General features: G+C 42.3%; 1 protein-coding gene across 6 annotated transcripts in view; it reads right to left on the bottom strand.

Moving 5' to 3' along the window:
- bru3 (bruno 3) overlaps positions 1–25,964 on the bottom strand; it is a 375,654-nt gene extending 349,690 nt beyond the window's left edge. For 2 of the 6 annotated variants that reach the window (XM_065481270.1, XM_065481271.1), the window contains exon 1: positions 25,478–25,961. In XM_065481270.1, coding sequence (XP_065337342.1) covers positions 25,478–25,904 — 427 coding nt within the window. In that variant the 5' untranslated portion in view covers positions 25,905–25,961. Of the gene's footprint in view, positions 1–20,399; positions 20,765–25,477 lie in introns of those variants that run through there. The other 4 variants (XM_065481274.1, XM_065481273.1, XM_065481272.1 and 1 more) reach the window with 4 other exon arrangements.
- Between the last annotated feature and the right edge of the window lie 1,931 nt (positions 25,965–27,895).

The raw sequence follows: 27,895 nt of genomic DNA, 5'->3' as shown, positions 1-27,895 counted from the left end.
GGCGGCCATTGCGCGCTCGCCCGCTCGCCGCAATTAAATCGTGCATTTTTCAGCAGCAGCCAACACTATACACACCACCACTTGGATCGTAAACGCCTATAGAGTGTAATACATACATGCACACTCGTGTATATGTACATGCATAAGATGCGAACAACAAAACCACTCCACAACAGCGGCGCGAAATTTTGCTGGTGCGCTGAGCGCTTGCAGGGTTTTAGTTTTGTTCCAGCATCAACACGTTATAAAATTAACATAGCAATATTAGTGTTTTCGTCTGGTAGGTAGCTTATATACATATAAACAAAGGGTTGGTAACTTTCTTATAGGTAATTTATTCGACGATAAGGTTTTTTTACGGGTTTCGCATTCTCAATCGGTTAATTGCCTGGCAATTTTTGGTAAAAAAATGGTAAAATGACCAACATAAGATTGAGCAGATGAGATAAGGCAACATGACAAGAAAAATATGTGAACCAAACGACTGAAATCATAGCCAAGCACCCGTGGGGAACTAACTAGGATGTTTGAATCAATCAATATAATCCCAATCTAAGCTTAATACAACTTTCCTATCGAAATAGTCTTAAATTTGAAACACAGCAAATATCTCAAGTGTTACTGATTTTGATGCCTATCTTTTTTCATACGTTATAGGCATTCCATAATTCAAAATTTAGGAACTTTTCTTCTCAAAATTGTATTTGAGTTTAATTCAAGCCCCTTGAAGTGAAAAATACGAGGAATTACAGTCATTTAGTCTCACCTCGACTAGCAATAAATTCCCGATTCAACCTCATGTGTACCAGCAACGTCAATCTTGGGGCCATTCCCCTATCGCACCGCACACTAGACATTCAGTTTTGATCCATTCGCAAGGGCCAAAAGCGTTGCATATCCGTCGGAAAAGTGGGCCGATCAATTTTTATTGCTTGTGCAGCGCCGAGCCGGCTGAATAATTCAAGCAGCAGGAGCAGTTAAAATTATTTGGACGAGATAAAGGGAGAGTAAAAAGTGGATTCGTCGTCGGCGGCGGCGGTGGCGGCGTCTCCTGGATTAATGATCACTGGGCCTGGCCGTTCTATTGGGCCACGTTGATACATAGAGCTAGATACCGACCGTGTCTCTCCTGCAAACGTCCGAGGATCACGTTATCCAGCCGGCAAACAAAGCGCCGACGTGGACGCGCTCGTAAAATGCAAACGTGCAGCCGTTTCGTTAATTAATTGCTCCAGATTTTATATTACGCGCTGCTGGCTTGGATGGAGAGCCGGACGATAATTCATCCCACCCGCGAGTGTGTTATGCTCTTTGAATATCAAATTTAGTGCCGAACCTGCGGAATCCACCTGCCGCGGCTGCAAAACAACACGCCCCGGCCAAACCCAATTAATTAGTCCATTCACTCTTCGTTCCGTAATGAACCTAGAGATTGAATTAATTTGCATCAAAAAGCTGCAAACTTTGGCCTCTCGTTTTTGCGCGGAAATATTGATCAACTATTTAAAAAATAAATGAATTCATGTCAAACCCAGTGGTTGAAATCTTTGATTACTATTGACCGAAGATTATGGTTCATATTTAATTATCATGACATCCAGAACCATAGTTATTACTTCTCACACCATCAATTGAAAATGTCAGCTTAAAATTTTACGAGCGAAAATTCCGTGACAAGTCAAAGGCTACTTTTCTTCTTAAAATGTAGTTGTATCCGAAGGAAAAGATTATTACTTCAATTTTCCAGCAATAAAACTTTATTATTCAAGGAAAGCCGAATTTTCAACCTTATCCCCGTAGTCCACAGTCCATTAAATTGTACCTTTTAGAGAAATTTCCCGGACTGATCTTGCTCACACGATAACTGCTAGGAAAAATTACGACCTTTTGGCATTACCATTGGACCACCTCCGAGCGTTCGAACGCAGCGGCCAACTTTTTTCAACTTTTCCACCGTTTTCGGAGTGCGTGAGCGGGAAATGGATTTGTGGGGTGCAAGGGCAATTTGCCCACTTGGCAAATGATTCGATTGGGTGCAACCAGGACGCCGCGAGGGAGAATCTTGCACTGCTCCCTCATTAAGCAGGCGGGCCGCTCTCAAAATCGCGGTACGCACGTTTCCGAAACACGGCGGCGATAAGCGCTCTCGCTCAAGTAATGGCGGCGAGGCGTTAATAAATCACACCAATTCTTAACGACCGAGAAGCTGCTAACTCGGAGATATTGCACCCCCTGCTCGTCAGGGTTAATTCTCAGCCTGGAAATTGCGATGCAAGCGTTTCTCCGTTTATATAATCCCGAACGCTATTGCGAACGTTGCTTCTGACTGACAATGAGTGAATAATTCACTTTCACTCGCGTAGTGCTCAGATCATCTTTATAAAATAATTTGCAGAAATATAATACTGACTCAGGTGCTCCAATTAGAGCCGCAGAAACACACAGCCACACATGATTGCGCAAAGTGGATAGCTGGCCGCGGCCTCTCCAGCAGCCCATAAATCACACTAAAGTTTCGCCAATAAATAATTCCGAAGCACCATTTTTTGCTCGCTCGTGGTAGAGTTTTCCCACTGTCTTTTCGCGGAATGCTCGATAATTATTGCTAGGATGATAGCTAATACATCATAAAAGGCGATTGGCCGTGATTAATCGTCTCTTTCTGATGTGTCAATAGATCTCTAGCTGGTTAAACATCGGGGATGGAACGAAAATTGAAATTGTTAAAAACTTATTATATTCTCTGTAATAAGTTTGTGGTAAAACATTTTTTGAAATGCAATAATAACACCTTAATCATTTTTTCCTAGTAAAAAAGAAGATATATGAAAATAAACATGAGTAGACCAGTGATTATAAGATTTTCGGTTGCAATCCATATTAAATATTTTTAAACTCTCGTTATTTGGACATTCAATTTTTGGGAGATTGAAAGGGTTGTAATGAAGAAGGTTGAAATGATGAAGACCGATGAAATTCAGATTGACGAATTTTGTTGGTCTATTAGGTTACAGTTGCAAGTCCGATCGGATACTTAAATCAAGTACAAGAACTGAAATTGTTATACAATAATAAGTTACAAATTCTTTTTGATAACTGACGGTTGGACTCACCCCTTTGAATCGGGTTCTGCACAATTAAACGACTCACGTCAGAACCTTGTGGCTGACGGACGAAAACTGAATTCTTATTTTAAAATCATCTTTCTGCTGTTAAACAATAATGCAAAATTACAATAATTCAAACCGCCGACAATAGTTGGCTCCCAACAAAAGCAGGACCGCGCTGTTGTACCACTACAAATTTATTAATAAAATATTTATATCCAACTGTGAATGTGCTTGATAAAACACACAAAAAACTAAATAAACTTAAAAAATTTATACTCATCTGTTCTGTCTACTTTAGATTAAAAATTGAATTTACACACATTGTTTGGCACCTTACCCAAAATCAATCCGATAAAAAATTTCAGTGAGAAACGCACTCTACACAAATCAATGCAAGGGCAATTCCCATTTATCCTATTTGTCATAGCTCGCCAGCAGCCCCTGAAGAACAGATTCCCATTTTACAAATGCGATGCAATTTGTCAAAAAGGTTGGAAAGGTCACAACACGCGTGGCCGTTTCCAAAACAATAATTACATTAAGTGTTGCTCCCCCCGCTTGGCTTCGTCATTGAAAGCCGAGGAGCTATCAGACCTCCTCCACCACGTTTCGCTTCTCACGCAATCCCCGAATAACAACTGGAGAGTCAAAGCGTGTAATTCCGCCTCTTCTGTTATATTAGCATATGCACAGGCTGCTCTTTAATAAAAATTTACACTCCTTTTCTGCAGGCTCCTACAAATGTGATGTGTGTATGCGCGCGCTGCGCGCTCGCGTTATTATTGTTATCGCAACGCAAACACACACACACACACACACAGAATAAACTAATTACGCTGGCGTCGCCATACGCGCGCAGCAGCAGCTTTTATGAATTAATTTATAGACAACAAAGCCATAGAAAGTGCAGGGCAAACAACGCGTGGCTTTGTGTCCTGCTGTCCAAAAAGGAGAAAAATAACGCGTCGAGTTTTTTCCGTTATAACGCCCATTTTTCGCGCATGATCGCTCTCGCCCCAAAAGAGTGAGTACGGACAAGAAAAACGCGGCGCTAATTGTTGACACGTACACATTCATGCAGAGGTCGTGTCGCGAGCAAAAAGCGTGTTTCTGCTTTCAACGTTTTCATACAACGGCTCAGCAGTGGTAGCAACAACAGCAACAATGCTGCTGCACAACCTGCATGTCGATTTTTTCGTTTGGTTTTGAATTTTTTGTTCGAGAGGGGCTACGAGCGGCCGTATGATGTAATTAAGTTTCAATAATACATGCATGAGTGTATTCAGTCGATTGTTTTAACATACTGTACATATTATATTTTTTTATTTGTTGCAGTGATGGTTTACAATAAACGAATATATTATTTTGTGTATCGACGTAAACGTTGTTCTGGTAATCAGGCAAAATTACGTAAAATTTATTTTTAATATTTATTTTATGCTCTGCATTGGATTATTTAAACGTGACCATTTCATAAATTTAGCTTGCAGCTTTAACCTTTTAAACACAGATGCTGACAAACACACACACAACTGGTGGTGCACCATGGACAATTTTTACTTGCCTAAAAGTTCTGCTACCCTAAAAGTCCATGTGGAGCAGAGCTTCACTAACATTCAACTCGAGCACCCGTTGGGAACTCACGTCTGCTTTTTGGAGCAAAACACGGCAACAAAATTAGCTCATCAAAATATGTTCCAAAACTGCCAACGTCAGGTTTATTTAAATTAATTTGCAGCCGGCACACGATGACTGCCAGTATGCAGCGTGTTGACGAATTAAAATGATCCACGTAGCGACTGCGAGCAATTATGTTAATCCAGCTGTAAAACAGCAGTCGTCGTTGATTGCCAATAATCAGTCAACAAACGATGTGGTCTCTCTCTCTCTCTCTCTCTCTCTCTCTTGCATTTCCATTGCAAAACTCAACTCCAGCGTTGTGATTATATTCGGCTTGTGACAACTTGCTCTTTTGCGTTCTCATTGCCACAGTGAGTAATGAGTGAGTGTGTCGAAACATCAAAACTAATTCATTAGCCAGCGGCACGCGGTCCACCTGACTGGTCACCGGCAAAGACTTGCAAATTTTCAATTAGCACTGCGAGCATGTCAATTATTGGGAAAGTGGTCAGTGAAATTAACAACTTGTGCTGGTAAACAACAAAGCCATTCAAAACTTACTCTAAAATTTGTTTAGCAAAATTTATATATCGACTCTGTAGATGCAATGTATCTTGATTTCAATTATGTGTAAAAATCGATCAATAATAATCGAAATAATTTATTAAAATTCTTTTAACTAGCTTACAAGAAATAAGCTTTTCAGGTTATAGCATGGCTTGGAAATAATGGAAAATGACAAAATAAATAATACAATAATTTAGATTCCACTGTGGATAAAGTCGTAATTCAGTCTTGCAAAATGATTTACCAAATTAATTGTGACGGATTTTCAACGTTGTAAGCGTTGTAGGGTGGCTTAACGAGAGAAATTTCCGGTTGATGTCGCTAATGTAAAACAGCGAGCAAAAAGCTAGGCCCGAATAAATCGCCGATTTGCATAATTCACGCGCTGATTTGAATTCCAGCTTCGTGGAGGATAAAAAGCTGGCACGCATTAATGCTGACGTCGGTCCAACGAGAGGAGGACGAACGGACGGACACACGTTCAAAATTCAATTTGGCAGCTTCATTTGGCTAATGCCTGCCGCGTGCAGAAATATTAAAATGAAAGAGGCACCCGCTCGCTGTCTGCCTGTTCGCAATTAAAAACTAATTAAATATGCCTCTCCGGGTGCGTGCATTCGGGAGTAATTAAAAGGAAAAAGAGTAGCGGGGGCCCCGTTCGCTCCGCAGTTGCAAATTCCGTCGAGCGGGGAGCAAAAACCAAAGTTTAGCTCTCGCGCATTTTTGAGCGTCAGCAGGAGGAAAAGCGGTCGAAACGCGCACACATCTTCTCATCTTTTAAGTATAAATAATAATCGCATCAGCAGCAGTTGCATTAAAAAATCATCCCTGCACTGAAGGGAGGGGGAGAACGAATGCGCTTCAATCGTCAGAGAATGGAGAAAGAAAAAGCTGCTCGCGGGCACAAAGCAGTCAAGTCGGCTGCGTTTCTGCTTCTTCTTTTCGGAGCTCTCGCGCTCGCGAGAGTACATTAAAGATGAGGGCCGGCTTAAGGATGAATGTGCTCGCGGTGCGCGTTTATGGCCGCGCCACCGCACGCCGGCCGGCCAGCAGCCCCAACTCGGAATCCTGCTTCAGTTCTGAAAAGAACACGGTCGAGCAGAACGAGAAAAAATGTCGCTGGGTGATAAGGACTGATAAGTGATAACGACGTCTTCAAAAACTGTTCTGAGATTTACCGTACAAACAAACCGAGAGTATAGAAATAAATCATGGAATTCATAGAGCAAAAATTATCGATATCGCGTAAATCCAAGCAAATTCAGCACGCGGTAATTGATTATTTTAAAGTAACTCATGCCATTTTTAGAACAAATTTTTAATCTCTTTATTCAATGCTTAATTTTTTCCTTGGCTTAAATGTTTTCATACAGTCACCTTTTAGAGACATTTATGAGTTTATAAAAATATCAATCAGCAAAGCTTGTAACCAAATCCCAACTATTTATTGGATTGGATTTATTAATTTTAGAATTAAACGAATTTACGAGAGTGATCGAATCTCTTAAATAAAAACATCTGGAATATTTCATAATTTGTTTTACAATAAATATTTCTTCCGTGGTTTCCGGCTCTTTTCTCAACAACAGAGGTGACCGTTGAACTCCACCTATATAGAGAGAGTGTGTAGCTTCCACGCCCGCGCGCGTTGCATCAAAAATTCAAACATCTTCCCAAAATAGCACGTCGGCCGGCCAACCGACCCACCAGCCAGGCATTTCAAACTAACTCGCTCTGTACTAGGTACTAGCATATATAAATTCCGCGTCTCGCTCGGACACAAGCAGTGGTCTTCCCCTACGTGAACACCATAATCGGCCCCACCGCGATTTGCCAGGCCGGCTCATTAGATGTGAGAACACCGGCCGGCTACTTCTCTATGCTCCACGATATCATCCTCCGTGTGTATGCGGTGGGGCAGGAATAATCCGTCTCTGCCTCTCGGTGTAATTGAAATTTCCGCTGCTCATTCTGTCCCAGTGTGAACTTTTACGACCTTTTCTCGCCGGCTCTCGCGGCCGTTTCGCAGAATTACGAGCTTGTAGACAACGGTGCTGATTTTTTTGAAATGGTTTAACTTTTACATGTGTGCAAACGAGAAAAAGTAGTTGGTTTTGTCTGGATTATTTTATTTCAAGACCGTCTCAACTGGCTTGGCGAGCAGACAGCAACTTTGCTGTGACCGCAGAATTGGCGATTCTTCTTCGCCAACTACCAGCAATTAAGTGAGCGCACGTTACAAGTCTTCCGACAACTCAAAAAAGTCACTTGCACGATGCATTTTTATTCTAGATTGACGCTTAAACACCACAATCTGATTTATTAGCAACATTATTCCAAGAAAGGAAAAAAATTGAAGCTCTCGTGCAGCTATTTTATTATTATTATAAATTACAAACAAATTTGAAAAAAATCTTTGTAAATCACACAGAGTTGAAAGCTGCAATTCACATCTAATCAGTGTTTAAAAGTTTTGACATTTTCTCGGGTTAACAGAGCTATTTTGTTTTTCGAGTGTGCAACAACACTGGTGCCCCACCGTAAATACTATACTTATGAGCAAGTGTCCAAGGTCAACACGGAAACGAATTGACGAAAAAGGGGTTGTTGGTGTGCAGCGGCGATAAAAGCGAGAGTCGCCAGCCGCCACTATACTCACTATTAATATTGTTTGCTTACATTTTCCAAAACACGCACGCACGCCAGCCGGGCCGCTTCTCATAATTACACCCCAGCCGAGTGAACATGATTTGTGTGCCGAGCGGGTTTTATCTTATCAGGCTCGATAGCCGGGCAGCCAGCAGGTGTCAAAAACAGCCATTAGCATCTCGAGAGGGTCAACGCTGTGGAGCAGAAAAATTGCCACGCTGCAAAAAAAATAAACGCGCCCGTCCGTCCGTCCACCCGCTTGCTTGGTTACAAAGCATTATGAAAATCAGCACCACATTTCACGGGATGAGAAGGAACACAAGCATGCATTTATGCCCCCGTCATATATGTAACGCCAGCAGAGAGAGAGAGAGAGAGAGAGAACGAGAACACCCTCTTTGCATGTAGTCGCACTGACGGAGGATGTATATGCGCCTGGGCTTATTCGAGAGACAGATAACCTGGCAGAGCTGTCATATTTTCCCTGCAGACCGGCGTTGAGCTGCACATAAAAAATGATGAGCATGGGGAGCGGAAATTTAGCTTTTTATCTCTCGCCGCTGCTGCGGGGGAGCAATCTGGACGCTCCATCGTGGCCGCCGTTGGACCCAAATATAAATGCCCCGATTCTCCTTGTCGCAATTAGAGGGAGACGAGTTGGTTTTATCTGACAGCTTTACGAATTGCTTTTTCAGGAACGCACCCACCAGACAAAGCACGAAAGCAGGCCTGCAGCACAAGATGACGGATCAAGGAAAGGCATCAAATTATTGCTATTATATTTTCTGATCAGATCAGCCAAAATATTTAACTAGAAAAAATGGGAAATTTATAACTACGTCAAAATTCAGAAAGAGAAACAGATTGATCCTTTGTCCCACCAAAAATTATGTTGATTTTTATAGATTTCTTAGGCGATATGTGATTCACATAAGCGACTTATTATTATAACTTAACAAAATAGCAATATTTGACATCACAATATTGTTCCATTCAAATGTGTTCGCCCTCAAAAAATCTCACAGCATAAGCCTTCAGTTACTCCTGCAAATCCAGTCTCCTCATGCCAAGGCAAACTTTTTCTCTACTAATGCGTGAATAAGTAATTTGGCAAATACTATGCTTGTAGCGTGCATGTTTTTGGCGCCAGATTTGCATGCAAAACACGTCATTTGTTTTCTGTCGCTCTAGCCCACTTGAAATGTTTGCCTTGCCTCTCTCTCTCTCTCTCTCTCTCTCTCTCTCTCTCTCTCTCTCTCTCTCTCTCTCTCTCGTCGCTGATTCAGCGGCGAACGGATTCAAAAAACGTCAGACGACTTTCCAACGGGTAAAAAATATATTTAACCGTGGGAGGAGCGGTGGTAGCGGGTCAAAAAGGCTGAAAAGCGACGAAGGGAAAAAATTACACGGGAAAGGCTTCGACGTGAGTCAAGTTGAAAGGAGGCTGCAAAGGTTTAGCGGACGAAATTGTGTATTGGAAAGTTGAATGTAAAAATGTGGTGAAAAGCTGCGTAAGAAGAGGAAAAACTGGCGGTGTAGCTTGGTCGGCGGGGGTGGAGAGAAAGTAAAAAAAAAATTATAATCGATATGGAAGGCAAAGTGAGTCGAGAAATAACACACCATATACACAGGCTTCTGTAGAAGGAAACGACCGAAATCGATTTCACTCTCTCCGCAGAGAAAAGTCGAAACACAGGAAAATAATGCAGGGGCTCTCTCTCTCTCTCCTCGCTCATTTCAGCAGCAGTCATTGTGTTTACGCCGAAAGTAGTGTGCTTGTCGTTGGCTCTACCTACATACTATGTATGTGTATACAATATACATGGTCGGCTTTCTTTACGTGCCGCCGCTCGCAAAAAGTGAGAGACTGTAATCTGGTTGGAGAAAGCAGGGCAAAATACTCTGGCTGGCTGTTCTTTCAATGATTCGCCAGCTGAAAACGCGCCCTCTCGCAGATGGAACAAATCCCTGCAAATGCGCTCTGAAAAATTAAATAGCACCGGCGTGGGTATGTGTGCACGAAACTGAAAGAGAGACGAGAGTAGAGTGAGCGTTTTTCTCCCGATGAAAGTTCCACTCGGCCGGAGCAAGAGCTTCTAAAAAGTGAATCAGTGCCAGTGAAATTTTTAATGCGGCCCACGCCTTTCCGATGAAATGGCGGTTCTCAGCTTAAAAGCGTGACTGTGTAATCCTCCAAACTTTCCCTATTCTGTCAAAATGATTAAAAAAATAAAAAATATATAAATAACTTGTAAAAACATTTCAATTTAATGTCAACGATCGGCAATGCCAAGCTCGAAATTTTGGTCGTGAGCAAAAGAGTTTGCCGAGGCTGAAAAACAAGCACACGTGAGACCCGCAGCGTAGTTTAAGTCGGTTGCTTGCAGATAAAATGAAAGGAGACCCAGCCGCCACTCGCTTTTGCCGGAAAAGTGCTAATCTGGCGAATTATCACAAGATCCATCCGGCCGATAAGTCGGCCAGCAGTGCGGAGGCCGTTTGCGTGGGTTAAAAGCATGGAGCCAGCCCGTATTACGAGGAGAAGCGAGAGTGACAGGTAGCGAGCAGGCAGACAGCTGTGAGAGAGGAGAGAGAGAGAGAGAGAGAGAGAGAGAGAGAGAGAGAGAGAGAGAGAGAGAGAGAGAGAGAGAGGAGACGCGGGGCAATACTGCAGTGCACCAGTCAAAATTATTATCATCATCTTTCTCTCGGCTCCGCTCGGCGCGTACGCCGGCCGAGTACATTATTTATTTATGTATATGGTGTACAGAGTGAAAGAGAGAGAGAGAGAGAGAGAGAGAGAGAGAGACCTCGGCGTGTGTACACTTCCATGTGCTCGGCTCTCATTTCCTCAGCGAGACGCTAGCTCGGCTCTCCGCGTGCGTATTCCCTTCTCGCCGCGGCTGTTTGGAGCAACCCAGTGTAATTTTACATGCGCAACGACGAGAGAGAGAGAGAGAGAGAGAGAGAGAGAGAGGCCCGAGAGAAGCTGAATAAATATCTCCATTAGACAAGTATTAGGCCATTCGTTGAGCGTGCTTAAAATTCAACTTGGACCGCTTATCATGCGCCGGAGTGGATTTTTGCAACAATGTGGTCGTTCCAGCTGGCCTCAAGGAGCAGCTGCCTGATGCTGCGAGCATAATTTACGACAGAGACTTCCCCATATGGTTTCCCCAGCGAAAGGGGTGTATTTGAATATTAGTTTTCCTTAGACTTGAGAGTCAGAAGCATTTTCATTCGATTTGATTCAACGCATACTATTTTCTCGACCATGGTATTCTTAAAAGTACATAAAGACCACTCGTGACCTTTATCCTAACGGTGGTGCGTCATAAACTACAACTTTTCCCAAAAGGATATGTAAAAACAACTGCCCTGTGGTTGGTGAAAATTCCGCATTTTCGCGTAATTAGCTTGTTAAACGGCATTGTCTCGGTAATTTTATTTTGCAGTGGCGTCAGCGGCAGCTCGTTTTGTGCATGCACTTCAAAAAACACTGCTAATGGGATACAGAAAATTCACATTACGTGTGTTTCCGTGTACGTTTACATGTAATAATAGTTCTCGCGAATATAATTTTCCATTATGCCGTTGTGGTGCGCACTAGCTGGATGCAAATTCAAAAGGATAGCAAATGAGCAAAGCATGTTGGGCGCTAATGCTATTTTTAATGCGAAAAGTGTTGAATACAACAAAATAAAGGAGGAGGGCGAAAATGCGAAAAAGAACTGAAAAGGGGTACAGAAAAAATCATAAGGGACGTAAGAGCCAAATGTTTGCTTTTGTTTTTGCGAGATAATCACATGTCTTTTAGTTTAATAAATTAAATTTTGAAATATGAAAGGTTAATTTCAACAGTTCATAAATTTTATCTATTGATGAATATTCCAATAGAATTCTAAATCCAAAATTAATAAAAAAAACCTACGTGGCATTCAATCCAGCTGAATGTGATATTTAACTGTTCTTTTTTAAATGCGTAGAGCTTATCTCTGATTTACAACATTGAAATAAAGTTTTGGATTGCCTGTTTTACACATCCCCTAACTCACAGCGGTTGCGATTATAGCGGGCTGGGGGTTAGTTAAAAAACGGTCGTGCCGTCCATCATGAGTGCGCGTATGCGAATGTGTGACCTTTTGTTTAAAGACTTATTAGAGGCTTCCCTGCAAATCCCCGTGCACGCATGCATGCACAGCACAACACAACACACGTCAAATTAGAAAAGTAAAACATGCAGCGTACGAAGGAGGCGCCGGATTTTGAGTACGGCTTCTGTGCTCAAAGGAAGCAGCAGCAGCCTTTTCAGCAGCCGCTCGCTCGCTGCTGCTGCTGCGGAGAAAAATGCGATGACGAGCACACTGGGGTTTTGTTTACATTTCGTTAATGAGTGTGTGTATGAGTGTGCGAGTTGCGGCAGCAAAAAGTGAGCACCGAGCAGCAAAGGGAATCGCAAATTTCAGTTGCCCTTCAATTGAAATTTGAGAGCCAATTATCGCGCACGCCCAGGCTGACAATAATGCCGAATTACGCAGTGAGCGCAGGCGGCTTCCATCGGAATTTGGCGGGTTTCATCCGAATTCCGCCACAATTGGATTAATCGAGGAGCGATAAAACACTTAAGCTGAATTAATTTTCACCTTGATGGAGAAGCCAAATCTGTGCTATGCATTGTTAAGCTTCCACAATTTCTGAAAAAAAAATGCACCAACGAATTTGCATTCCAATCTACTTTGACGAACAGCACCGAGATTTAAATTTCCAAATCTTCACTCTTGCCTAATGTTAGGATCAGTCGTTTCAAATATGAAATATACACCATAAAATTTTACTTTCAATTCTGCAATTCTCTTATTCAAGAGTCTTGATTACGTTTTACAAGCCACGCGCTGCGGCATTCATCCAGTAATCGCCGCCTGCCATGCAGCTACAGGCCTGCGATCTATTTTGGAAACAGTTGCACGCCCACGCTGTGCCCAGCGAAGGAAACAATTTGCGCGCACCCGCAGCGGAGCGAATATTAAAAAAGGGCCATCTTTCATGCTGCAAAGTTAATTTGTATGCAAATTCGTAATAACACTTTAATATTCGCGTCATGCGGCGGGTGGCGGAGGAGGCAGAGGAGAAAGAGCAGCAGCAGCAGCAGCCAGACTCCACTCCGGATGCAAGCAGGAATCTCTGCAGACGACGGCGGTTCACGAACCCGCGACCCTCGCAACACTGCCAAGCCTTGATAACGGGCAGCAGACGCCACGAATTTAGTTCGTTTTTCTTGGGGGCGTCATATTCAAACACCATTTTCAACCGGGGTACGGGTGGGACTAATAGACTTCCAATAACTATATTTTAGCTTTATTATTTGCTTTTGTCATTTCTGTTAAAATATTTCCTTTGATCATTCAAATGTTCATATTATTGACATTTATAATTTCCTAAATATATTTTTTAATTTGCTCAATGATTCATTTTAGTTGTCTTTACAGCGGCTCTGTGGGTTATTCTTATTTTTTTTGCAATTAATTGATTCACTCTTTTTGCATATATGTCAAATGATATTGGTAGAGGAATAAACGATTAATTAGATGGTTTTAATTATTTTTAATAATAGTATTGCCTACAAAATTAGCATCATGCTAATTTAAATTTGCTATTTCAGCAAAACAATCAGCTTAAATTTTGAATATTTTTATCTCAATTTGCTTATTATACTAGCTTTTGATATTTATGCCACATTTTTAATTACAAAAGAGCAGCAACCGGTTTAATAAAATATCTGCGTTTTAATGAAAATTAAAAAAAGGGAAAAAGCTTATTGTTTTGATAGTAAATATTCTCATTTGCCGGCGAATTTTAATCTCGTACTCGCACACCTTTATTCACAACAAATTGGCAAAAAAATGCTCTCATCGACGTAAGGACTATACAGAGGAGGAGTGCTCCTCGCAAATTTGCATGTTTCCCAAGCAGAGCGAAAAGCGATCCAATTTTCGTTCGTTCAGCTGCTAGAGGTGCTTATTATTTTTATCGCCACACTACAGCAGCCAGCCAGCTTAATTATTCCCGAGCATCAACATTTCACATCTCGCGCGCGCGCGAGCCACTCTTGATGCTAATGAGCGAAATAATTAAAAGATAACAAAAAAGATCGCGCATACATGTACGTGTGTCCCCGGCAGAGTGCACGCGGGACTAAATTCTTGGTCTCATGAAGTGCAGTTACGGTGGTGCACTTTGCATAATTCGCGCGCGGAAGAGTTGCGTTGCAGTCCGCTCGTGCTGCATGACTTTGCGTCGTCTCTTACAGCCATGCAGCTGTAATAAAAGTCGAAGCAGCGTAAAATTTGCCTTATTCGCATTATGAACGTCGAGGCCATCTTATCTTCCCTGCATCATTGCAGGATTTTACTCTGTTCCGAGCGACTAACGAACAAACTCGCTAACTAACTAACCCGGATTTTTCTCAGCAGCACTCACACAGTCAGCCCGCTTGCTGGCTGGCACTCTGTTTCGCCTCGATTAACTCCGAAATCCCCGACTGCTCACTTAATGCTGCAATCCGGGAGATTTTCTCGGGAATTTGCACCCCGTCCAAAATTATTTTTGTTGCATGGAGGCAATTCAGGCCATTGTGCCGGATTCCACGGGAATATGTCCTAAGAGTGAACGACATACTTAACACATATTTGCAGCATGAGCTTTTACGACATTTTGCATTGGCAATGCAGACTTCAATGAATTCTTCTGGATAGCAACGAATTAACTAAGCAAATTTCATTTAACAAAAATAAAACTTCCGCGTGAATTAAGTGAGTGTAGCAATTAGCTTGTACACTTTTATGTATTCTATTGAAGGTAGCCTTAAGAAACTTTAATGATTCAAATGCATGAAATGTTTCCATGTCCTACATGCCAAGACTTTAATTGTTCGTGACCGTGACTTCAAATTTCTAGCAATTTATTTGTAGTATAAGTATGCAAAGGTTTAAGAGGAATGAAAGTGTTAATCCCGAAAAACCCTTGATGCCATTGCATTAACAACTCCTCAATGATCAACTTCAAGAATAAATTTAGCTAAGCAGCAACGAAATTTTTTCAAAGTAGCCAAAGTAGCCTACAAGTTTTTGTGTTTTTCATTTGGTGAGCTCTGTCTTCCCTTCTTTAAATCGTATTTTTTTCGTAGAATTTCCCCTTATTTATCTGTATACTCCGTTGGATTGGGAAGAAATGATAATCAACCATAACACGTGTTTATGGTTAAGTTGGAAAATTTAGGATTGTAAATTGATAAAACGATCAATTCAATCTACTGAGACTGAAGTTAAGCGTGAAAATAATTTTCAATTGCTGCCCAGCATCTATATACTTTTCTTGATAATGCACATCTTAATTATTAAAAACATTTTCAAATCTATGCAACCTGCGCATCAGCTGTGATGCGCGCGTAGCATACTATAGAAAATAATCTAAAAGCAGCTAGAGCAGGATGAAAATTTTCAAATCCATCCATGGCAGCATTATACAATTTCCCTCATACAATCAAACAAAATCAAATGGAGGTGAAAGGACGGACCAGTGCTGTTTCGCAATATCTGCAAATTCCATCCGGCAAAAAGGTTGGATTTGCGGGCATGCCATCCATTTATCACCGTTTGGCACTTCCTTGGGCCTCTTTCCAAGCGTATCGAGGGCTAGGTGGCGCAGTGGCGAGTGCGCGATGATATCTTGACTAAATTCGTATTTTACGAGCTCCCTGCCGACGCGGGCGCCGCTAACGAATAGGTGTGCGGTCAGATAAATTACCGCAGCGCGGCGTCGTCCCATTTTGTGTCTATTATTGCTTTGCACACAATTTATACAAAATTTGAGCCTGCATGTGCAGCCAGGGTTAATTCGGAGGCTTAATGGCCGGATAGTCGTATAACTAGAAATAATAATCACTTTACCTCTGCCGTTGGGCGCGAGCGAATAAATTGTGTGCCCGGCACATCCATTACGCCACTGCTAGCCCGGCCAGCGAATAAAGCGCAATTTAATGTTTATTCATATTCGGCGGGTCGGGCGGCTAAGCTCGGTGCAGCGAAATTAATTTCGGCCGGCGTAATGGCACTTTTATTGGCCGCGACACCTGAACAATACACATGCAAATCCGAGGCGCAAAAACCCCAATTGGATAGGCAACCCGGTTGACGGCCGCGTCCGACGTGCTGCCTGCCCGCGACGACACATTTCACTCTGCTCTGTCGGTGCACAGCGTCCGGACGTGCCCGTGATTTGCAACAGAGTGTAGTGTAGCGGCACTAATCACTTTTGCATTCAATGCGCTCGCTCGCTCGCTGCCGCCGCCGCCGCCACTGCTGCTGCTGCTGTTGTGCCCGCTTGCTTTTGCCCCAATTATTTACCCGACGCCTCGTTTGAACCAAAACGACGGGGCGTTGGCGGATTTCTCGCCGCTGTTGCACGACATGCCGCTATTGCAAGGCGTGAAGGTCAAGAGTCGTGTCTTGGTGCAGTCTGCTCATTGGGCTAGATCGATGCAGAATGATAGAAATATTCCAGGTAAGTAAATTTTGGTCCGTGTGTTGCAAACAAAAATTTTTAATAATATTTTAGATAGTTTAACAAAATTCCTGAATTAAACAATCTAAAAATAGGGCTGTGAAATTTCTGCTATTTTTATAAGCTTCCAAGTTGTAATGGAAGAACCTTTAGAACCATCTAACATCATCTATATCAGCCAAAACAGATAGAAAACCACACATTTTTTTCATATTAGGTGTCTGTTGCCTAGAACGATTGACATTAAGGTTGAAGTTTTTAAGTAAAAATTATTGACTGGGATTCCAGACTGATATGTTTTTTCCTATTTGGGAAAGGTGGTGCCATATCACTTTTAAGCATATTTATATTTAGCAATATATTATTTATTAATTTTACACACAAATTCTGCAAAGAAAATAACGCGACTATCGTATATATTCTTAATTAATTCACCTCTTTAAAATTTAATAAATCCACCACTTAGACCGATAAAAAAAATTAAAATTTTATTATTAAAGTGATTTTTGTGTATAAAATCATACTCTAATTGGAAGGAAAAAAATCACTCCATATTTTGTATGCGATCAACATACAAACTAAAATGGCTCTATATAGATACGTACATTTTCAAAATAATCTGTTTTAGGTTAGTTATTTGTTTTAATTTTTTTTTTAAATTCTATATTTTCGTGTGCCGCAATTGAAAGTTGAGCTTTTACTAGCTTAAAAAAATAACAATAAATAATTCCTGAGTACAAGCAATTATAAGTAAAAATTACGTATGGTTAGGAGTTGGTTAGGAAACGATCAATCGCACCAAAATACAGTCCAAAAAAATGAATTATCATTGGGAAAAGTTTCCCGCCCGATATTAATTGCCCTAGTAATAAATTACTGATTCTGGATTGAAATTAAACATTTTTCTACTGAGAACAAATCGGTAATTTACTCTTAATCCCAACTGCTTCCGCCTCTCAATAAAGCAGTCACTCTCCAAAAGTTAGCATGTTTAAGGTGGTTTTAAATACAGCAGATTACAACCTACAAAGCGATATTTTAAAGAAAATTACTTGGCTCGCCTTAAACCCCGCGAAACCTCTCAATTTCTCGAGGCCGGGGATGCGCAGGTTGCTGCGGGCGGACGGAATCCGGCTGTTCCCTACGTGTACATCTGACGGCCCAATCGGCACGACGCTGGCAGTGAAAGTGGTTTGATCGTTCTCCTTTAATCTGGAACGTGAGCTTCCCTTGACTTGCTCGCGAGGAGTCGTGATGGAAGAGCCACGAGAGCGGGCGCAAAACCGTCCGTGCGCTGGCAGGAGAGCCGAGCAAAGAGGGACGACGACACAACCAGCAGCAACCGACTCAAAAAATCCGGCAGGCAGCCTCTGCTTTGCATGAGCTCCCAACCCACGGACCCTGTTTTGCTCATTACTCCCGAAATTGATCCTCCCAGAGAGGCAAAAAAATATAAATCGCGCGACATGGGGAGTTGTTAAATTTCTTGCGCGCACCCACGTAACGGCTTTCGCATGAGCTTTCCCTCCCGACGTGTTTACACGCGCAATCTGACGCGCACTTTGAATTTGCTTCTCCCACTACTCCATTCAGGCCATTTCAAGGTATGTGGTGCGAATTTTCGCACCAGTGAAGCTCTAAATAGGATTTTCGCTAGCTATGAAACACGGCCACGCCAGAACGATATTTTTTAGGATTTATGTGAGATAAAAAATATTGTGCCTTTTATGAGAAATTATGGGTGGCATAAAGATATTAATTGAGTCAAGTGTCGCATTTTAAATTAATAACTAAGCTGAACTTTGCAATGCTCATGTCAAAATAAATCATTTAAAAAATATATGGGACCATTTTTTAATATTGAGACACGATTGTTATGATTATCACTATTTAATGTGTAAAAAAGTTACCTAACTGTCGAGTTTGGTGTGTGAGTGCAAATACCGAGAAAAACGAATTTATACCATTTCCTTGATTGTGATAAGAACAATCAAACTTAATCTCAAGCCACGAGTTAAACGCTAAGAGACCGTTTACCTCTTTTTGCCTTGCTTTTTATACACTATTTGTTCAAAAAGAAACTTTTCCGCTTTCTGATTATTTATGAAACTATTTTTCTTGAACTAACAAATAGTTTAATGGGAATTTTTCATATTTACATCTACGGCATTTACAGTAATTTGCTGTTTTGGATCAAGAAAAATATTTTACCATGTGAAATGTTCATCGCAATTCGCCCAGGAGTACTCGGGAGATTGATAACGGACTGATTTTAATGCAAATAATGCAGTGCAAATCTCGCTCGAACGCATCTCTTTGCATATTTAGAAATCGATTGGCCGTTGGAGCATGAAATAATTATCGGGATGGCGAGAGATGTGCTCTGCAGGGAGAGGGTGTGGGTGCAATCGGCACAAAAGTGGAGAGAGGGCGAGCGCGAGTGCTTTGCATCAATCACACATCTGGAGACAGGCGGGAATATCGATCAGCAGCAGCAGCAGCGGAGGCAGCCACACGGCAGCCACCGCGCGCGGCATCAAGTGCAGAAAAACTAATATTTCCATTTGGAACAATCGAACCGTTCTGTTTATGCATTTTCTCTCGCTCTCGCTGCTCCTCATTGCGCGGCCGGCTATCATGCGGTTGCAACTTGTTACAGTCTATTATTGATTCGCGAGCCAACCAACAACCAGCACACACAACCGACCGACGTCTTCTATCTCGCTTCCCATCCACATTCCTCGTGCACACCACTTCTTTTTATTTTCCCTTCGCTTTGTGTCAATATTATATGCGAGCAGCCGGGCGTGTGTATATGTACTCGTATTTTTATTATCTAGCCGGTGGCACTCTTTTCCTCTCGCTCTCGCAACACACAAATCCTTCCCCGTGCCTGTGTTCTTCTGCTAACAGTACAAAATTGAATGAAAATTCAGTCGGGATTTATACGGGTCCAAAACAACACCTGCCTTCGGTGTCGACCCTCGTCTGCCAATTTTCGCGCAAGCAAACGGTATAAAGCGAGCCGCGCACGCCCTCCGCTCCTTCCTCTCTAGACACAAAAATCTGCGCCTTCTCGTTGTAATCGTGTTTTTATATGCATGACGTCAGGATTATGAGATTGTTGGACTAGGTCGCGGCTTTTTTCATAACACATCTGCTAGCACGAGCGCGGCGCCCGGCTGGCTACACACTGGAATGTGGCGGATTTGCGAGAGTTTGGACTTAGAGACCGCAATTCGGCCGCCGCCAAGGCGTCTAATTGAGACCCGCCGGTGCCGTGAGGTGTGGAATTTTCACAATGACCTTGCGCTCGTGCACGGAATCACGACCGGCGCCGAGCACGTGGCGGCGGAATTCCCGGGGTCAATGGGAAATTTATCGAATCGGCTGAGCGAATATTTCAAGACGTGGACTGAGTTCAATTGGAATTTATTTTCAATACAAATTCAAAGTTTTCAATAATCCCCGGCATTTCGTTATCAACATTTGCTTTATCGAACGTTCATTATTATTTTTCTAACGTGGCAAAGTTGTACTTTGTCATTTAATTTCCAACAATTCAAATAGAAGTCAAATGTTTTTTTTATTGCTATGATTTAAAAATTACGGTCGAAATAAATATTATTTAATTTATAGAGCCGGCACCAACATTTTTCCTCAAGAGTACAAGAGTTCCACGTGTTTTAAATTATTAAGAATGAATAGATTTAACTAAATTTTCAACTAAGATATATTATATTCAAAATTTAGTTTTTGGGAAGAAAATTTGTTTAACAAAAATCGCAACACTCGCTACCAAATGTTTCATTAGTTAATTATTTGCCCCCAATTTCGATATACCGTTTTGTGTTTACACTTCAACAACTTCAACGACAACAACAACAAACCTACCTTCAAACGAGGACAAAAAGAAGGGTCAATTTATGCGCCGATCTCACGGATGATGCCAGTCCTTCCTTTAAATCTGTTTTTACCCTCTTGTTAAGTTCGCACCACACTTAGAAGTCCTTCAGTTCGGTTCGTAACAACAAGTAACGGCGGCCGAGACAACACAGTCTTTCAGAAGTCGATGGTTGAGAGAGCGAGATCTTGAATCACCTGATGGCGTTGGCACTCATGGTCGGCCGAGTAGGCTGATGAGCTGCTGATCGGGCGGCTGACGGACGTCGGAGGCTGCGAGCTGCTCGGAGTGCGGGGGCTGATGATCGCTGCCAATGCCGGCCACCAACTAACTGGAACGCGAGCAGCCGCCTGGAGAACAACACACGGCCATCACGTCGTGTGCGGGCGGAGTAGGAGTCGAACGACCGACATCATCAAGTGCGCCTGTGCGGCCCCCGTCGTGCACCCCAAATACTCGCGTGTGCCGCCTCCGCCGCCCGCCGGCCGGCAGGCGCACCCACGCTGCCTCTCTCCACACCGCGCGGGTGGCCTACGTGCTCCTCCCGCACACTTTCACTCAAAATTCTGACGCGTAGTTCTTTTATTAGCCACCGCGGTTTCGGCATTTTTCCGCGAGTTGATAGGGTGATTATGCAAGTGTCCGACAACTCGACGGCGCAGACTTGTACGTAACGCCATTGGGCTGTATTGTGTACCCTCAATTCTAGTTTAATCACCATAATATTCACTCGGAGTATGATCGCTTGATAACGGCGATTCTGCATCTAACGGCGTATTGCATTGATTAAAGTAATTAACGCAGAAGCAGGATTAGTTCGATTATACATCAAGACTTTTATGTACCATTAAATTTATTTTGAAGAAATTGTTGAAAAGGTAATATCTTTGAAAAAATATCCAATGAAAATTGTAGGACTGGATGGGAAAGGCAAAAAGGTGATTTTTCTTAAATGATGGAAGTAGCAGAGGAAGAAAATAAACAAATTCGGCAGTTAAAAAACTGTCTTATCAGCTGTTATGCCCACCTACAAAAAAAATCGGAATATTCATTTGAATATATAATAGAGCCATAACTTATCCCCAGTTGGTCCAAATTGGAATTATACTTTCAGGCTAGCTACTTCCAATCTTCATCAGCAGGACTGAGCTTACAAACCGACGATGTACACCTAATTACATCTATCTCGCGAAATGTTTATGGTTTGCCCCAGACGGAATCGCATTTATTACGTAATATCAAATTGTTGTGTAGTACTGTATATTAGTTAGTATAGACTGTAGTGTGGCGAGTGATTAGAGTAGTGGCAAATTTCGCCTCTATTTTATTCATGAGTTTCAGCGGTTTGTAATGTCGGCTAATCGGCTAAATTTATGTTACATGATAACTTGTTTTGGGAAATCCCCTAAATTTAATTAAATTGCAACTTAATATGCCAATAAATTTGAGAGGCAATAATTGTCAAATATTTATAGTTATCGATACTCGTTGAAACGGTTGAAACTAAGAAAATATTCATTTGTATATCTATGCGCTGATTTCGTACAGTTTTTGTTTCCTTAGAAATAATTTGAAAGCTGTAATCTCGTTTATTAAGTTTATTTCAAATAAAAATGTCTTATAATAAGTCAATTATTGTGTTCATACTTTGATATATTGAGCAGCAAGCATTCAACCTATTTTCAAGACAAACAGCTTTTCCTTTCACGTCGTTGGCACAAAAACACCCATTCCTAAAATCACATTTAACCTGACTGAGCAGTGCTGAAAATTCGCATTTTCTTGTCGGTAAACACGATTGCATGTCATGGAGGCAAGCACGTAAGCTGCTTCCCTTTCAAAACAGACGAATTCTTTTTTTCCCCTGCCAGTTATCTCTCTCTTTTGATAAAAATAAACACAAACGCTTTGTAAAACGCTTAATCAATTCCGCTCATATCAAAGCGCGCATGTAAAATTCTGGAACGAGCCACGCGATCTAACGCGTGTAATTGAATAGTAAAAAGTGCAGCAACGTGATGTACGCCATGGATGTTGTTTCGTCTCATTTCCCTTTTGGCATTAAAAAACCAACGAACTGACCTACGACGAGACAAAAAAACCGACCGACATTGGCCAATTTCCGTACTTACTAATCTCACTAATTTGTTTCTGGCGAGATTTTTCCACCGAGAGCCAAAAGCTTGGCTATTTTTCAATTTCGCCGGCGACCGTGTGATGCGATTCATTATTCGCCAGCCCCCTGGCGCAAGTCTCCATCAGATTGTGAAATTTGATACATGGCGTTAATAAAAGTGCCGCAAGACCTTACCCCGCGCTGGCCGCCCTTTTTGTTGGCTCACTGCTGCTGCGATCGACCTGGATTGTTTGTTTTTCCATTTAGCGGAGGGGCTGCAGCTGTGTTCATGCATTAAAAAAGGCAGGCAAATTTTTGAGTTGGCAATTGGGACAAAAATTTAATTTCACAATTTTAATGGAATTTTAATTCTTTTATTATTGACCAATCTGTATTTTTTACTCAATTTTCTGAAAATTGTAGAAATATAATGCTGTTTTTTTTTTAATTTCTGGAACTAAAATTTGATGCATTTTTAACTAGTTTTAAATTTTTCTTGCTCACGTATATCTGCTACTCAAACCCAACAAGCATCCATGTTGAAAAATTGGAAAAAAATTTTATTCATATATAAATTTCAGACCAAACAAATCCGAAGCACGTGTTTACGTTGCGATTTTATGAAATATGTTATATTTCTCAGCAACTTGATCCAACAATTTCAGATAAAATTTCCAGCCAATGCAGCGAGAAGTGCTAATTCAAAATTTTCGCACGCTTCTAGCGAGTATGGATTTTCGTGCCGGTTTCGTATGTTGTCTCACTCACTCGCCACGCTCCACGCGCTAGCTGCTGGCTGCGGCGTGCTCTGCTTTTTCGTGAGACGAAAGGAGGAAAGGACACGCAAAAAGGGAAGAAAAATTAGAGGAAGACGGAGAAAAATCATTTTTGTCCGAGGGTTGCATTCTTGACAAAAGCAGCGCCGTTCTTTCTCTCCCGCATTCGAAGGCGCGCATGTCTGCGGGGTGAGCAAGCGGGGGTGGCCGGGCGGGCGGGTGGGCGAGCGCGTGGAGAAGGGGCGATGACGTGTCCTTAGGGGTGCTCTTACGCACTTTTACACGCGCTTTCTTCCGGAGAGCGAATAATAATACACATTAGCAGTCGGCGGAAACTTTTAGGACCCAAATATTTAATTTTCACAGCCAGGCGGCACGCAAATGAAATCACAGGGTTTCCCGTGTGACAATAAAATGTTGATGGTTCTCGGGCAAGACCGTATTTCTGTCGCCTATCTCTCCCGCGACGCGCACTTTTGCAACGTTCCATTGAATTTTTAACACGCCAGCAATAAAAATCGCTTCCAACGCCACACAGACGAAAAATAACAGCGACCCACACATACTCACTCCCTGCTTTGTGTCGATTTACAATTGGCAAGTGCGAAATAAAACCGCAATAACGGCCGACGTGCCTAATCCCTTTAAACTCCCGGTAATTGGTTTGGGGCTCGTGAATTTTATAACCTGGAAAATGTATTATATCACTGCCGCTGTTTCTGATGCAAATAATTTCATCGTCTGCTGCTGCTGATCGGAATTTGAATTTCACCCGACCCAGCCGCAACGCCGGATATTATAATTATGCAGCAGTGCTTCTGTTTTGTGAGTTTCGTGTGTGTTTATTCAGTTGGCCTCGGTAAAAATGCATCAGCAATAAATAACTCGCGAGCAGCAGCACCGCCCGTTTTGAATTAAACGTAATGGATTGCAGGAAAAAATCTAACAGCAGCAGCAACATTTGCACTCGTCGGTATACATACACACACACAACTTGGAGCTAACTGCAATGCATCACACTTAACCAAAAGTTTTAATCTGGTTTTGTTCTCTCTTTTTTGTTCCGCGCTAATCAAATACACACTAAGGATTTCCGCATTCACTGTTCGCTTTTTTGCACATTAAGAACTTAAATTGTGGTAAAATTTTGTAGTTCATCAAGGATAACAGGCTTTCGTGGGCTAATTAATTTATTTAATTTGTAAGTTTCATCTTTTTCAGTCTAAATTTAAGCTCAATTAAACAATTCTTTGTTATATTTAATTCAAGCAATTACAAAACCACTTCCATTCGCTCAAAATATTAACTTTTCGACCATATAAATACAAAACACTAAATTTGATCAAATATGGACGACATCCGCGATTGCAAACAGTTGAATTCATTCAAAGAATCTGTCAGGTCACCGCCCATAAAATGTTTTGACTGAAGCACATGTAATTTGTTGAATCCTCGTGTTTGATAACCCACTTTGCTATACTTGTCCAGCGAGCCAAACAACGAAATGAGTATCTCAGCTGGCTCTCTGGCAAATAAAGTTTTCCGTCACGAAATTGGATTGCAACTAACAAGAGAGGCCCTCGGTTCGCCCGCTCGCTCACTCGCGAGAGCCCCTCGGCAGCAGCCATGATAGTGCCCCCAGCTGAAGGGAGAAAGAGAAAGAGAGAGAAGTGAGCGGGAGCACGCTCGTATGCAACGCGCACGGTTCTTTTGTCGCACAGGTTGCCTAACAACCATTTTCTCAGGAGGGGAGCCGGCCGCCTGCCTGCCTGCCTGCCAGCCAGCGAGTGAGCGTGCTTTCAATTGTAAACAAAGCAGCGTGAGCATTTTTGGAATCGACCTTCGCTGCTCAATGCTCGAGTTGAGAAGAAATTTCGCAAGTGCTCTCGACGCGGAAATTATTGAGCTGGTTGATCCGCAGCCAACAGAGCTGCGTGCTCGCTTGAGTTTATTTTCTGAACCGCTGCAGAACAATATTGTCCGTTCTGGTTCTTTAAAATAAAAGGATTAACACACTTTAACGATTATTGTTTATCTTGGAATATGAGTTTTGTGGTGTATTTAATTGTAGATCTGATTTAATTTAAATCAGTAGTATATCTTGGAAAAAATATTTCATAATTATAAAATCTATTTATACTAAAAATCAGTCAAAGTATTATCTGTCTTCTCTTACCTTTGTGCCATCCGGTGACCCTATCCCTGAGGACGGTGAGCTCGTAGATTTTGCCAAACTCCTCGAACATGGGCCGCAAGTCCTCCTCCTCCAAGTGCTTGGGAATCTGTCCGATAAACAGCTTGATAGAGTCACAGTCCTTGGGGCCGACCATCGGCGGCGACGGCGTCGACTGCGAGTTGACGCTGGAAGCCAGATGTCCGCTGCCGCCTTGACTCGGGGCCATCTGCAGGAACATGACCTGCTGAGGGGGCTGCTGGGGCTGCACGTGGGACTGGTGCAGCGGCAGCGGAGGCATGTTCAGCGGGGGCGGCAGGTGGTTGGGCGGCGGCGACGTGGGGCTGAACGTCATGTTCCGCATCTCGTCCACATACGCCACGTGCTGTTGTTGATGGTGCGGGTGCACGGCCATGTTGGACACCAGCATTTTGCCAATTGCAAACGTCACTGTTAACACCAAAACACGAAATACGAGTGCACTTGGCAGGAGGAACCACAGGGGAAACACAAACACACACGAATACGAAATTTGAGCGAAAATCCAAACACACGGCGGCTCGGAGGAGCTGGGAGGAAAAAGAGCGAGCGTCCTCGTACACTGGCAGGGGCAGTGTAACTAGAGTACTGTACCACGCCAGTGCAAGTGCATCGTGCGGCACAAGGGGGTAAGTAAAAAGGAAAGTAGACTCACATGCATTAGCAGTGCGACGGGCGGGGGACGGAACGGGGGGAGGTCTGATTTTAGGGTAAGGGGGTGGCTCTCCGCATAGCTGCTTGCACTTTTGTGTAATATCTAGATGGGTAGTGCGACTAGGGGAAAAAGACGGAAGCTTCAGACGAAGGAGACTTCCAAATCCTATTGAGAGACGGCAAAAATAATGTGTGCAGGCGAATTTCAGAACCAAAACGAACATTGCTCGACCGATCGAGAATGAGCGAGGGGTGCAGAGAGTCATTAAGAATACGACGACAGGGCTTCAAAATGATTCAACAACTCTAAGATCTCTACGAGTAAACGTTAGTCAATGGTTTTTGCACTTATTTAATAGTTTTACATTTAACGCAATAATTTTAACGACTTCATTGCGTTTTTGTTTCTTTGAGAAGTGGCTTGGGACAGTGAAAACGGATAAGCGAACAATCACGGTGAATACATTTCCAATTGGCGGTATGTAACTTCGAGATGAAAACATTGATACTAACAGATAAGAAAATATCTCTTGTCAATATAGCCCTATCATTTAATATTAGTATGATACTTAATAATTATTATAATGTACATAACATTAAAAATTGTAAAATCTATTAAATTCGTTTTATAAATTTATTTTGCTTCTTAAAATTTAATTATGAGTTTATCATTTGTTTAATTTCAATATTTTACGTATTTAATTATAATGACACTCCTGAAAAATATATATGGTGTGGAAAATAAACAATATTAATCACTGAAAATGTTTTTATTGTTCAATAGCTTGTTTTGGTAGTCGATTTTGGAAATTATTGAAGAAAATTAACAATTAAAACTCTTAATATAGATATCTGTTTTCAATGTTTGAAAAAAATGCATAAACGCAACCAAGTCCGTGTCCAGGAGAATCTTGACCGTGACGAGAATAAAATATATGTGCGAATGCAATATAGAAATTGAAATCATAGAATTCCCTTTGTAATTTAAAGCAAGTTTTCCCAGGGTTGGTAAATGAATTGCTCTAAACATTCATCATTCACTCTCACAAAGGATGTGGTTTATCATCAAATTAAAAAATTCAAAAGTTTTCGCGTGATTGAGCAATAAAGCTTGGTGAGGACAGCAGCAGCGCTTCCTCGATGATTTGCGACCCTCTCCGCCCTGTAAAAAATGCACACTCTGCCATTCATTTCCCTTACGTCGGCGACTGCATGCGCAAAACCGGTCTGCATATTATAAACACACTATCAAGTGCACAAATTCATCTTGCCAGCTGACTCATTCAGCCAAACATGTATGTATGCATGCATGCGCCCCTCCCCACAGCCACCCACCCTACCGCCGGCGGCTATTCCGTATGCATGATCGGCATCGCGCGCGGCGGCGGCGGCAGCAAAGGGGGTGGAAAAAGTACAGATAGAAATTTTATATCGTGTGTGTGTGTGTGTGTGAGCTCGCTGGCTCCGCGCTGCGCGGCACATGGGGCCTTATTAATGTATGAGCCGCACAAAGGGTGAGAGAACGAGTGCGCGCGCGGAAAACAAAAATCCAGAGCGCGCGCCACACGATACAATGAGATCGAATTAAAAATGTGTGTGTGTGTACGAGAGAGTGTGTGTGCGGCGCGCATGATAAAAATTTAAATTGGACCGTTTCTCATCGGAGCAGGGGGAGCGCGGGGGCGGGGAGGCCTGCTGCCGATTGATTAATTATTTTCTGAAACACGC

Source organism: Cloeon dipterum, chromosome 2 (genome assembly GCF_949628265.1).
Source record: "Cloeon dipterum chromosome 2, ieCloDipt1.1, whole genome shotgun sequence".
Classification (NCBI taxonomy): domain Eukaryota; kingdom Metazoa; phylum Arthropoda; class Insecta; order Ephemeroptera; family Baetidae; genus Cloeon; species Cloeon dipterum.
The sequence above is the reverse complement of the archived record's forward strand: the minus strand, read 5'-3'. Positions and strand labels throughout refer to the sequence as shown.